The following is an 11,836-nucleotide window of genomic DNA, read 5'->3' on the forward strand; positions in this document are numbered from 1 at the left end:
GACATTTTTCTATTATCGTCGTGTTGAGTTTAATTTTGATAGTACAGTTAACTCTCGTTAACACGAACACCTCGTTAGTACGAAAAAACAGTTATTTTGTGTTTTTTTTTTAATGGAGAATAAAAAAGTTCTCAGAAGATTTTGAATAAAGGCAAAACATCTAAAGTCCAGCTCATTGTCAGTCCACTCTCCAGTGTAAATTTTTCAAAATTCTAGGGTGTAAAACCGGCTTTCAATTTTTTAGGGAGAAAATTAGGGTAAAATTGAATAACGATCTTTGAGGTTATAGTTCGTACAGTGAGAGTTTGAATGACAGGAAAGTCACTAAATCTACGCAATAAAAAGTGTACCATACGCGCGAAATTTAAAATGACAAAATAACCCCAGGGCTGCGTTCATAAAAATCACTCTGTGTAAAATGTGACACAAAAGCGTTCATAAAATGTACATTTTATAATATCAACCAGCTTCTCCCGCACCAATGATTTTGGTCAAATTCCTAAATCGGAAAAGAAGCACAAGATCTATCTAATGGCCAAATTTGAGATCGATCGAACTAATTAGGAAAAATAAGGAAAAATGAAAATAAACTTTTTGAGATTTTGATCGGCCATAACTCAGTTATTTGTTGTCGAATCTGAATTTAAATCCCAGATTTGGAATCTACGGAAAATTCTGCATACACTGGTGTATAATAACTCAAGTTTACTCGAAAAAATAAGCGAGATGTCGATATCAGAAATTTGGCATAGTTTTAAATTTTTGCAAAAATTTGCAAATTTCGACTTTTGAAAAATCTATAAACTATTTCTTATGTAAAAACTCGCGAGAAAAACGATGGCGCAAACCGCATCTTAATATCTGTAATAGTTTCTGAGATACTGAGCACGAATTGTTTTGAACCTTCAAAAATTTGGCTCTCTGGCGACAACCCAAAATTTCAAACCGCCATAACTCAGTTATTTGTTGACGAAAATTAAAAATTCTTATGTTTTTAGATTCAGCGTGACATTCTGCGTAAAATGAGCCCAATCTGTTGAGATTGCTTAATAAATAAACGAGGCATTGGCCAAAAACAATTTTGAAGACGTCATTTTCGGGTGATTTTGAATCAGTTTTTAAAGTGAAAACGACGTTTAATAGCTTTGAAATATACATCAGACGGAAGAGGAGCTTAAAATCTATCTACTGGCCGAATTTGGGATCTATCAGACAAATAGTTTATGAATTAGGGCCAAAAATAAAAAAAAATAAAAATTTTCATCGTTTTAGTCGGATTTTTTTTTTCCGAATAATCGACTATCGAATTTTGGGCTTTTGATAACGTTTTCTAACGTAAAATGAGCCGAGAAATAGAATGGCGCAAACCGCATCTCAATATCTCAAATAGTTTCCGAGATATTTAACTTTAAAAATTACGAAAAATGAGGAAAAATGAAAATCAAGTTTCCGAAACTTTGATCGGCCATAACTCAGTTATCTGTTGTCGGATCTAAATTTAAATCCCAGATTTGGAATCTGCGTAAAATTCTGCGTACAATGATGTATAATAACTTAAGTTTACTCTTAAAAATAAGCGAGATATCGATATCGGAAATTTGGCATAGTTTTAGTCATGAATTTTCGCGAAAATTGCGTTTTGTATGTAGGTGATGTACCTATTTGTCGAACTTTTAAATAACCACGGAAACCGTGTATAAACGCAACAACACTCTGGCGAATCTCAGTGACTATTCCATGCTTATAAGTTAACATCCAATCAGATTTGAGATCTACCATGGTATTATCGCGGCAAGCCTTAGCACGATGCTGGTGTTGTCAACCATGGTTACATAAGCAAATTAATTTTTTGACGTTTAAAAATGAGTCGTTTTGCTAATAATTCCGCTGACGAAATTATTATTATTATTACTACTGTATGCATGGAATAGTCGTGCAAAATACAATTCGTAGGATGAATATTCTGTGATAATTTAGACTTTTATTAGCAAACTCAATTTATGTTGCTCTTAGAAAATACCACTCGTTGCTACGCAACTCGTGGTATTTTCATAGCAACATAAATTTCGTTTAGCTAATAAATCGTCTAAATTATCACAAATATTCACCTACTCATGGTATTACTATTGATAATCACATCACTCTGACGTCAGACGCTCCAACAGACGTCTCACTTTATGAACACACCTCAGTTACTGACAACCTTGTCAACCCATTTCGCGTAGGAATTTAGTGTTTTTAGTGTATTTTGCGGCATAATTTGCTATCAACATATATGTCAACTGTCGAAATCTCCCAATCTCTCACCGGATATACTATAACACGTTGTCAAAGTTGAGTGTATTAATCAATAATTAATCAAAAATTTGTCGCAAATGAAAGATTTCAATAGAGATTTAACAAGTTTTGGAAAACTTGCCCAGGACGATTAGCTTCTACGCATGTCACAATTGCTTCAAGGTCAAACGCTTTTTCTGCCAACTGTTTCCGATAAAAATTGCTAGCAACTGCTGCCAACTTAGGTCAGTAATGAGCTCTAGTATACACAAAAATATTATTTTGTGCTTTCATAGCATTTGTGATACTCATTTGCGGCAAGAAAATCACCTTTTGAATGTCTAGGCAGTCAAAAGTGACATTTCGAATAGTTGGTTTTATTTTGCAGGTTGGCATCGCTGCATAAAATGTCAATTATGTGAATTTGTGTGCCGATTTGGAGGCCAATGACCTTCGAAAATAATAAAGGTAGACTAATTAAGCAAAGATACCACAAAAATTTGCTGAAACACATTTGAATTTAAATTAATCTGCAATCGTTTGATTTGAATGGAGTGCTACCAACCTATTTCCCAGCTGATGAATTCCCCTAAATGAGAAAATGACGTTTCAAATTCAAACCAAAGTCAAAATAAATAACTATTAATAATTGTCGGCGCACAAAATTTCGTGTTTGACATGGCTAGAAAATGTTTTGGAAATGCTCGGAAATTTAAATCCTCGCCCTCCGGGCTCGGATTTCAATACTTTCCTTGCATTTCCAAAAGACCATTTTCTAGCCTAGTGAAACAAATAACTAATATTATTAAACGCAAGATTGTGACTTTTGTGACTCACGCGACGGCTTTTTTGTGATTATAATGAGAACAAAAATGTATTCCTCAAATCAAATTTTTTATACATATAACACGGACTGACGAGAATCCGATCCTGCGGAGTTCGTGTTAACGAGGGTTTACTGTGTGCAATAAGAAATCTTTGTATGGTTTTTCCACATTTTCTAACATTCCGGATAATAGCAAAAAACGTTTACTTATGCTGTTCTTATTTAAGATAAAATTAAATTACTGTTACATTTAAAACACTTTCTATTAGATTTTAACTGTAAATTAATAAGAGTTCATGTTTGAACCAGCAACAGTTCATTTCTCAGCAATTGTAAGCAAAAGTAAGAAACAGTTTTTCATTCATTAATTCCTATTAAAAAAATTAGGAATTTAGGGTAAAATAACAAAAAGTTAGTATATTAAAACACCGAGTTCCATTAGGCAAATTTTAAGACACGAATCCAAGTTAATAATGAATGAGTGCCTTAATGGCCTTATGAACGAGGTTTTTATATTATTTTTCCTAATTTGTTCTTGTAACAGAGCTATTTTCGCTCTTTCCACATTAGAATCTTTAAAATACAAATTACGAAATTAGTACATTATTACACGTATTTCATAAGTCGAGTATTGTAGCACGAATGAGTCAAATAGAATGAGTGCTACAAGTCGTCTTATGAAATGAATACTTTGCATCGAAAATAAATTTAAAAAATGCATTTGGAAGAAATTATTTTCGATTAGGGATTTTTGACAAGTTCGGTTGGTGACAAAAGATGTAATAACATTTGTCTAACAAAATTTCAATTCAAATCACAGAATAATTACTGACGTTTTCTGCTTAATTTTGCAAAATTCGGTATTACAACGTTTGCCTTTCTTCTGGTGAATTATTCCTAAATCCACATTTTCGTGATCATGATATAGTTTATCCGGCGAGAGATTGGGATATTTCGACAGTTGACATATAGGTTGGTAGCAAATTATTCTACAAAATACACTAAAAACACTAAATTCCTACGCGAAATGGGTTGACAGGGTTGTCAGTAACTGGGGTTATTTTGTTATTTTAAATTTTGCGCGTTTGGTACACTTTTTATCGCGTAGGTTTAGTGACTTTTCTGTCATTCAATCTCTCACCGTACAAACTATATCATCATTGAGATTTTGATTCAACGTTCAAGTGCCGGCATAATAACATAGCCAACATAATCAAAAAAGTTACTGTTTTGCGTGCTATAATAAAAACAATTGTCTTTGTTAACGCAAAGTAGAAAAATAGTATATTATGGTACGAGTTTTATACTGAAGATTTTGTCGCACGCACGGATTTAGGGCACGACGAGCGCAGCAAAGGAGTAAGTGCGACAAAATCCAGTAAAAAACGAGCTATCATACGCTATTTTTTTTATTTTGCGCATTTTAAACAAAACAAACACATTTCAAAATTTAGGGAATTTTGCCACAGTTGGCAAAGTCAGCGCCTATACATGAAAAAAAATATGCGCGTCAAATAAAACCGATGCCAACCTTACAACACAAAATTGCACTATTCAGTATGATACGGGAATTGCTCAGTACGACACTAGTTTTTGAACCATTTCTCAGCAAAATGTTGAAACAGTTTTTCATTCACAATTCCTATAAAAAAATTTAGGAATTTAAGGTAAAATAAAAAAATTGCTATTTGTGTACCAAGGCCAAAAAGTGGTTTTTTTTTGGCCGAGCCTTTTTTTAATGGCCGAGGCGCTAGCCGAGGCCAGAAAGAAGGCGAGGGCAAAATGGCACTTTTTGGCCGTGATACAAACAAGATTTTTTAGGCGACATCATTAAATTTACTAGTTAATTAATTTTTACTTATGATTTATTGATTTAACCATTTATAACAACTGAACAATTGGAAATATTTATGAATTCTTTAGAAAAATTCATATTTTTTTATTTACATTTGCAGTTTCGGCATGTGTAGCTTCACAATTTGTATGAATTAGGTTTGATGTGCTTTTTGATGTTGTTGCGACAGCAATGCTATCCATGTTCATTTTCAATAATTCAACACGTCTTTGTTGCACTTTACAGCAGTTTGTCGATTTGATTTTACCCAAATAATTACAAAATTGAGAGGGTAATATCGGTATTTTGATGTAATATGCAAAACTATGGATAGATGGCGCCACCATAGATCGGCCGAAAATGTTTGCGGCCAGAAAAGACTCACTTTCAGGCCGCTTTTAAGGCCCAAAAATTTTATTTTTAGTTTAAGTCGCCTAAAAAACAAATTTAAAGTACTCAAACTTTTAAACCCCAAACTGAAATGAAATCTCCGCCGCTGCGCTTGGGATGCTGCATTTGGTGGGGATAACCGAGCAACCAGCGATATTTGACAACATAACCTTAGAAGACGTTTATCAAAAGTGTTTGTTTCAACAAGTGAAAAGCTGTAGCTCGGTAACGAAGAAAAAGCTTTTTCACTACTAAAATCAAATAAACATCAAAATGTCATCACAAAAAATTGCATTGGTAAGAATAAATTGCTTACTTAAAACCACCGCACGATTTTCTTTTTGCAGGTAACAGGTGGAAATAAAGGCATCGGTTATGCCATCGTTAAGGGTTTGTGTGAGAAATACCAAGGAACTGTCTATCTCACAGCTAGAGATGTTGGCAGAGGTGAAGCTGCAGTTGCCAAACTAAATGAACTGGGTTTTAGTCCTCTGTTTCATCAACTTGACATAACTGATCAAAACAGCGTAAATAAACTGAAGGAGTTTCTTGTCCAGAAACATGGGGGCTTGGATTTGTTAATCAACAATGCAGCTATAGCATTTAAAGTATTCTAAAACCACTTTGGAAACTTTCATTTTAATCATATTTTTTCTTAGAGTGATGCGCCAGACCCGTTTAGTGAACAAGCTAAAACTACTATTGATGTTAACTATGTTGGCACAGTAAGAATCTGTGAAGCTTTATTCCCCATACTCAGAAAAGATGCAAGAGTTGTTAATTTGTCTAGCTCAGCAGGACATCTCTCAAGAATACCATCAGCAGAACTAAGAGCAAAGCTAAATAACCCCCTTTTAACAGTGTCCCAACTGAACAAATTAATGGAACAATTTGTAGAGTAAGCTTGAACAATGAATATGTAGCAAAAGTTTAAATATTTTTAATAGAGATGCTAAAAACAACAAACATCAAGAAGCTGGATGGGGCAACTCAGCTTATGTTGTCTCCAAAGTGGGAGTCAGTGCCTTAACTAAAATCCAACAAAGGGAATTTGATAAAGAAACCCCCAACAGAAGTATTTCAGTCAATTCAGTTCATCCTGGTTATGTAGATACTGACATGACTAGCCATAAGGGACCATGGACTATTGAACAGGGAGCTCATGCACCACTTTTTTTGGCTCTGGAAGCTGAGAACTTGAAGGGGCAATACATTTGGTCTAATGCTACAGTGGCTCAGTGGGATGCTGACAAAACCCCAGCTCCAGTTTAGAATCTCATTACGATTGTGTCCAAAAGGTAATAAAATCTTATTGCAGTTTTCCATTGTTTTATTTAAAAATACGTCATCTTCGAACTTAAAACATTAATATTTAAATGAATATTGAAAAGATTGCAAAATTAAAAATATTATTTATAAACAGGTCTCTATGAATCTGTTCAGACCCCTTTCGGCCTTGTTTGAAACTTCTTTACATGATGCAACAAGTGTCGTGAAAGAACAAGCATTTTACAGCGAAATAGACCCTTTATTATAAGGGATTAAAATGTTATCTTGTCTGTTTTTTTTTTAGTTTTGCTGAACTGGATAGTTTACTTATATTCACTCTCGATATCACAGCTTATTATAAATTTGTTAATCTAATTATTGTAACATTAATAATGGCGTTTACCACTGTTTTTATAAACAAACTTATCTATAAATCATTTAGGAGGAGTGTTTTATTACACAAACTGTTTTTTTTATATTTTGGCGCTTTGTCCGGTTTTTATGTCAAGTCTGTAATAATTGTGAAACTAATCGACAGTTCACATCTCTAACGCCAAAATTTTAAAATGGAAACTTCAAATTTGGCTAGAATTTTACTTTCTGTCAGAAAAAAGTGAGATGTTAATTTATACTTTGAGAAGTATCAACTGGAACATCTGAGATTGAAACAAAGTTCAAATTACAGCTCGTTAAGGAATTCGGTTTATGACCCTTGATTTATGTAGATCGCCAAAATTTTTTGGTTATTGAATAACTAATTTCCGGCGATCGTTTGTTTTTAGGTACTATTAATGCATGATTTGTCGGCTAAAATCATGCATTCAAGTGGGCTATTAATGAATGATTTAATGTGTTTATTCTAGGCAACCAATTACACACGCAATTTAATTAATGATCTGATTTTAAATTCCGATTATTACTATACAGGGTTCGGCAACACTGTCCAATCCCAAAATCGTCTTTAATTTTAAAGTTACAATTTTGAAAATTTGCGTACGCTCGTAGTTGACAAAGCTCTAGAAGCTGACGCAAAATTTTGTTTTTTATCACGGTTTGGTTGGCGTCGCGACGCCTAAGAAGTATAATTTTTAGCGATTTTTGTTTTTTTTTGGAAATACTCGCGAATTCATTTTTTTTTTCAACATAACTGTGATACAAATATCTGAGTTTTTATTTTAAATCTAATGCAAATTGTGTTTAAAATTTGCGAAAACAACGTTGTTTTATCAAGTTCGTTTTCAAAATTATGACAGCGCAGCGACAAACCACGTGTACACCAAAATTTCACAAGTCACTTCAATTACTTTTATAAACGTTAATTTTGATTAACACGGGCATGTTGCACTTTATGGACACCAGAAATCATTAATTAACATCGACAAAGCGACAATTTCACCAACTTTTGTTACAATCTAAAGCGAGCCAAAAGATAGATGTCATTTGTGACACAATAAGATGTTGACAGATGGGTGTAAACGTAGTTCCCAATTTTGACGTAATGAAATTGGAAACTAACTTGATAAAACAGCATTTTTTTCTCAAATTTTGAAGTCAATTTGCATTGATTCTAAAATAACACCTGAGATATTTTTAACACATTTATATTGAAATAAAATTAAATTAGGGGTTGATATCACAAAACCTCACAATTACCTAAAAATTAAGATTTTTAAGGCGTCGCGACGCCAAAACTATCAGTGATAAAAAACAAATTTTTGCGTCAGCTTCTAGAGCTTTGGCAACTGTGAGCGTATGCAAATTTTCAAAATTTTCTCTTTAAAATTAAAGACAATTTTGGGAGTGGACACAAGTGTTGCCGGACCCTGTATAAGCTTAAACACTATGTATAGTATAGTTCGTACAGGGAGAGATTGAATGACAGAAAAGTCACTAAATTTACGCGCGAAATTTAAAATAACAAAATAAGCTCAGCTCGCGTAGGAATTTAGTGTTTTTAGTGTATTTTGTAGCATAATTCGCTGCCAACCTATATGTCAACTGTCAAAATCTGTCAATCTGTCACCGGATATACTATAGCTTTGTAGTAAAAACCCCGAATTGAATTGAAATCTCCGCTGCTGCGTTCGGGATGCTGAATTGGTGGGGATAAGGCAGAGCCAATTAAAATCGAGTAATCAAAATTTTCGTAACATAACACAACATAACCTAACAAGTAATTTGAATATCTATCAAGTGTTTCCAAATTTAAACGTATTTAAGTTTGATGGCGAAGCTTTTTATTATTATCAAAGCTAAACACACATCAACATGTCATCAGAAAAAGTAGCCTTGGTAAGAATATAATACCTATACATGTCCAAAACCAGCACTGTCTTTTATGGTTGTAGGTAACAGGTGGAAATAAAGGCATTGGTTATGCCATTGTTAAGGGTTTGTGTGAGAAATATCAAGGAATAGTCTATCTTACAGCTCGAGATGTCACCAGAGGTAAAGCTGCAGTTGCCAAACTAAAAGAACTTGGTTTCAGCCCTCTGTTTCATCAACTTGATATAACTGACCAAAACAGCGTCAATCAGCTGAAGGAGTTTCTTGTGCAGAAACATGGAGGATTGGACTTGTTAATTAACAATGCAGCTATAGCATTCAGAGTATTTATTTTTCTTTATAAATATCCAGTTAATCTTGTTTTTCCAGCATAATGCCCAAGACCCTTTTAGTGAACAAGCTAAAACCACTATTGAAGTTAACTATGTTGCCACAGTAAGAATCTGTGAAGCTTTATTCCCCATACTCAGAAAAGATGCAAGAGTTGTCAATTTGTCCAGCTCAGCAGGACATCTCTCAAGAATACCATCAGCAGAACTAAGGGCAAAACTAAATAACCCTCTTTTAACAGTGTCCCAACTGAACAAATTAATGGAACAATTTGTAGAGTAAGTTTGAACAATAAACATGTAACAAAAATGAAATATTTTTAATAGGGATGCCAAAAACAACAAACACCCAGAAACTGGATGGGGCAACACAACTTATTTACCTTATGTTGTCTCCAAAGTGGGAGTTAGTGCCTTAACTAAAATCCAACAAAGGGAATTTGATAAAGAAACCCCTAACAGAAATATTTCTGTCAATTCAGTTCATCCTGGTTATGTGGATACTGATCTAACTGACCATAAAGGACCATGGACTATTGAACAGGGAGCTCATGCGCCACTGTTTTTGGCGCTAGAAGCTGAGAACTTGAAGGGTCAATATATTTGGTCTGATGCTACAGTGGCTCAGTGGGATGCTGACAAACCTCCAGCTCTATTTTAGAAAAATCCTATTAAAATTGGGCCCAAAGGTAATACAAATATAATAATTGTAGTTTTGTACCGTTTTGTTGAAAAACGCAAGTCATTTTGTTATTGACTCATCATAAATGTTGTTAAATGTAATGAGATAAGAAATGTTTTAAAATAAAGTGACTGATAGACATCTATTTACAGTGTCATTCTAACAGTAATTTATTGTTAGACGTGAACACTAAAAATTCAATAAATTATTGCAACTATGTTATTACGTCTAGTTATCATAAGTAAAATAGCTAATAACACTCCCAAGATCTTAAACGCTAACTAGTATTGTAAACATTTTTTCAAAATTCAATTTTCATCAGGCTTTTCTTCGTCCTCTCTAGAATGACACTTCTTCGCATGACTCAACAAGTGTTGCGAATATCTAAACATTTTAGGGCAAAAATGACACTTAAATGGAACTTCCCCAGAATGCACCCTCATGTGTCTGAACAATACGCTGCTAAAACTAAACCTCTTCTCACAAATCCTACAAACATATTTTTTAACATCTTTATGAATCTCCATGTGATTCCTTAAAATTGTTCTAAACTTGAATCTTTTCTGACAAATATCACAACTGAGAGGCATTTCATCTGAATGTGTTTTAAGATGTTGGGACAAAGATTTTCGGTTTGCTAAAGTTTTACCACAGACTGAACATTGCACTGATGTTCCTCCAGGTTCATGTTTTTTTAAGTGTCTTTTAAGATTATACGGATGAGCAAACTCTTTACTGCAGAATTCACAAATGAATTTCTTATCACTGTTATGAGCTGCCAAATGAAGGGTTAATTGACTGGGAAATCTGAATGACTTGCCACATTGTTCACAAGAATGTAATGTAGCACTCTCTTGTTTGGTGTGTGAATTTCTAAAGTGAATAGACAGAGCTCCTTTTTGCCTTAAAAATTACAAATTAACTGATTATTTGTGAAATTAATAGGTAACTTACTTGTATGTTTTACCACATATTTCACATTCAAAGGGTCTGAGAGTTGAATGAACATATCTGTGAGCCTTTAAACTTGTTTTGTGTACAAAACCTTTTTGGCATATTTCACATCTGTAGCGCTCATTGCCTGTGTGCATAGCGGCGTGAGCGACTAATTCACATTCGTATCTGAAGGCTTTATCACAACCAGGACATGAAAATGTTTTATCTCGTCTTTTGATTCTTTTCTTTTTAACGTTTGGTTTTGTTTCTATAGCTTGATATTCTTCTTGTTTAACCACATTTATATTCACGCTTTTGAAGTCAGTGTTTGGTTCTTCTTTAAGAATGACAAGTGGAGCAGCAACCAACAGCGGGTCTTCCAAAAGATACATTTGTTTTAAATTAACATTAGAATCTCGTATTAATGTTTGAAAGTCAATGAAATTATTAATTTGTGTTTCACATGACGGGCAAATAAGAAGTGGCAAGCCGTCGTCCTCTTCAATCTACAAAATGATTGGAAATTTGAACTGAACTGTTAGAGATTACCTGAATTGACGCAAAATGTTCTAATATTTCTGATATTTTTTGACCATTTTTAGCTTCGCTAAACACAGTTAGGGATGATTCTGTTTTAAATAAACAAATTCGACACAAATCCATTTCGTACGAAGTTTGTTTCCAAATTTGTTGTTAACCTCAAAACAGGTTACTAGATTGAATGTGAACTACTCGATACTCAAAAAATGAACTACTAAAGTAGTTCTCCTGCTATTTTTTAACAATAAGAACAAATTAATTTATTTCGACAGACTTTCGAGTCTGTTTAAATTGGAAGGAAAAGTAATAAATAATTTAATGGCTAAGGTTAAATTATTATCAAGAAAATTCGAAAAATTGTCAGGACCGTATTTGCAAGAGTGCAGGACCACAAGGGAACAAAAAATGTCCTCATTTCATTCCTTTTATGAAAATAAACAACACTGAATATTTGTTGATTTGCAAGT

The 11,836-nt window shown here is 33.6% G+C and overlaps 3 protein-coding genes across 3 annotated transcripts; 2 read left to right on the top strand and 1 right to left on the bottom strand.

The window, feature by feature from the left end:
• The first annotated feature begins 5,423 nt into the window (after nucleotides 1-5,423).
• Nucleotides 5,424-6,647, top strand: LOC148180793 (carbonyl reductase [NADPH] 1-like). The gene is made up of 4 exons (XM_088037668.1): nucleotides 5,424-5,624; nucleotides 5,675-5,935; nucleotides 5,987-6,225; nucleotides 6,275-6,647. Exons 1-4 carry the CDS (start codon nucleotides 5,601-5,603, stop codon nucleotides 6,597-6,599), a joined length of 849 nt encoding a protein of 282 aa, XP_087893794.1. The 5' UTR covers nucleotides 5,424-5,600; the 3' UTR covers nucleotides 6,600-6,647.
• Nucleotides 6,648-8,545: 1,898 nt separating this feature from the next.
• On the top strand, nucleotides 8,546-10,115 carry LOC148180794 (carbonyl reductase [NADPH] 1-like). Its single transcript, XM_088041365.1, has 4 exons — nucleotides 8,546-8,888; nucleotides 8,945-9,205; nucleotides 9,252-9,490; nucleotides 9,539-10,115. Exons 1-4 carry the CDS (start codon nucleotides 8,865-8,867, stop codon nucleotides 9,870-9,872), a joined length of 858 nt encoding a protein of 285 aa, XP_087897491.1. The 5' UTR covers nucleotides 8,546-8,864; the 3' UTR covers nucleotides 9,873-10,115.
• Nucleotides 10,043-11,571, bottom strand: LOC148180795 (uncharacterized). The gene is made up of 3 exons (XM_088041355.1): nucleotides 11,379-11,571; nucleotides 10,848-11,335; nucleotides 10,043-10,796 (listed from the first exon to the last, which is right to left on the bottom strand). Exons 1-3 carry the CDS (start codon nucleotides 11,490-11,492, stop codon nucleotides 10,202-10,204), a joined length of 1,197 nt encoding a protein of 398 aa, XP_087897481.1. The 5' UTR covers nucleotides 11,493-11,571; the 3' UTR covers nucleotides 10,043-10,201.
• Nucleotides 11,572-11,836: the final 265 nt, after the last annotated feature.

Source organism: Gnatocerus cornutus, chromosome 1, assembly GCF_029298725.1.
Source record: "Gnatocerus cornutus isolate USDA-ARS CGAHR chromosome 1, icGnaCorn1.1, whole genome shotgun sequence".
NCBI lineage: Eukaryota > Metazoa > Arthropoda > Insecta > Coleoptera > Tenebrionidae > Gnatocerus > Gnatocerus cornutus.

Coding starts and splice junctions, on each gene's coding strand:
- LOC148180793 (XM_088037668.1), top strand. CDS start 5,601: ATGTCATCACAAAAAATTGCATTG. Junction 5,625..5,674: donor CATCACAAAAAATTGCATTG/GTAAGAATAAAT, acceptor TTCTTTTTGCAG/GTAACAGGTGGAAATAAAGG. Junction 6,226..6,274: donor TTAATGGAACAATTTGTAGA/GTAAGCTTGAAC, acceptor TATTTTTAATAG/AGATGCTAAAAACAACAAAC.
- LOC148180794 (XM_088041365.1), top strand. CDS start 8,865: ATGTCATCAGAAAAAGTAGCCTTG. Junction 9,206..9,251: donor ATGCAGCTATAGCATTCAGA/GTATTTATTTTT, acceptor TTGTTTTTCCAG/CATAATGCCCAAGACCCTTT. Junction 9,491..9,538: donor TTAATGGAACAATTTGTAGA/GTAAGTTTGAAC, acceptor TATTTTTAATAG/GGATGCCAAAAACAACAAAC.
- LOC148180795 (XM_088041355.1), bottom strand. CDS start 11,492: ATGGATTTGTGTCGAATTTGTTTATTTAAAACAGAATCATCCCTAACT. Junction 11,336..11,378: donor AACATTTTGCGTCAATTCAG/GTAATCTCTAAC, acceptor ATCATTTTGTAG/ATTGAAGAGGACGACGGCTT. Junction 10,797..10,847: donor ATATGTGGTAAAACATACAA/GTAAGTTACCTA, acceptor GTAATTTTTAAG/GCAAAAAGGAGCTCTGTCTA.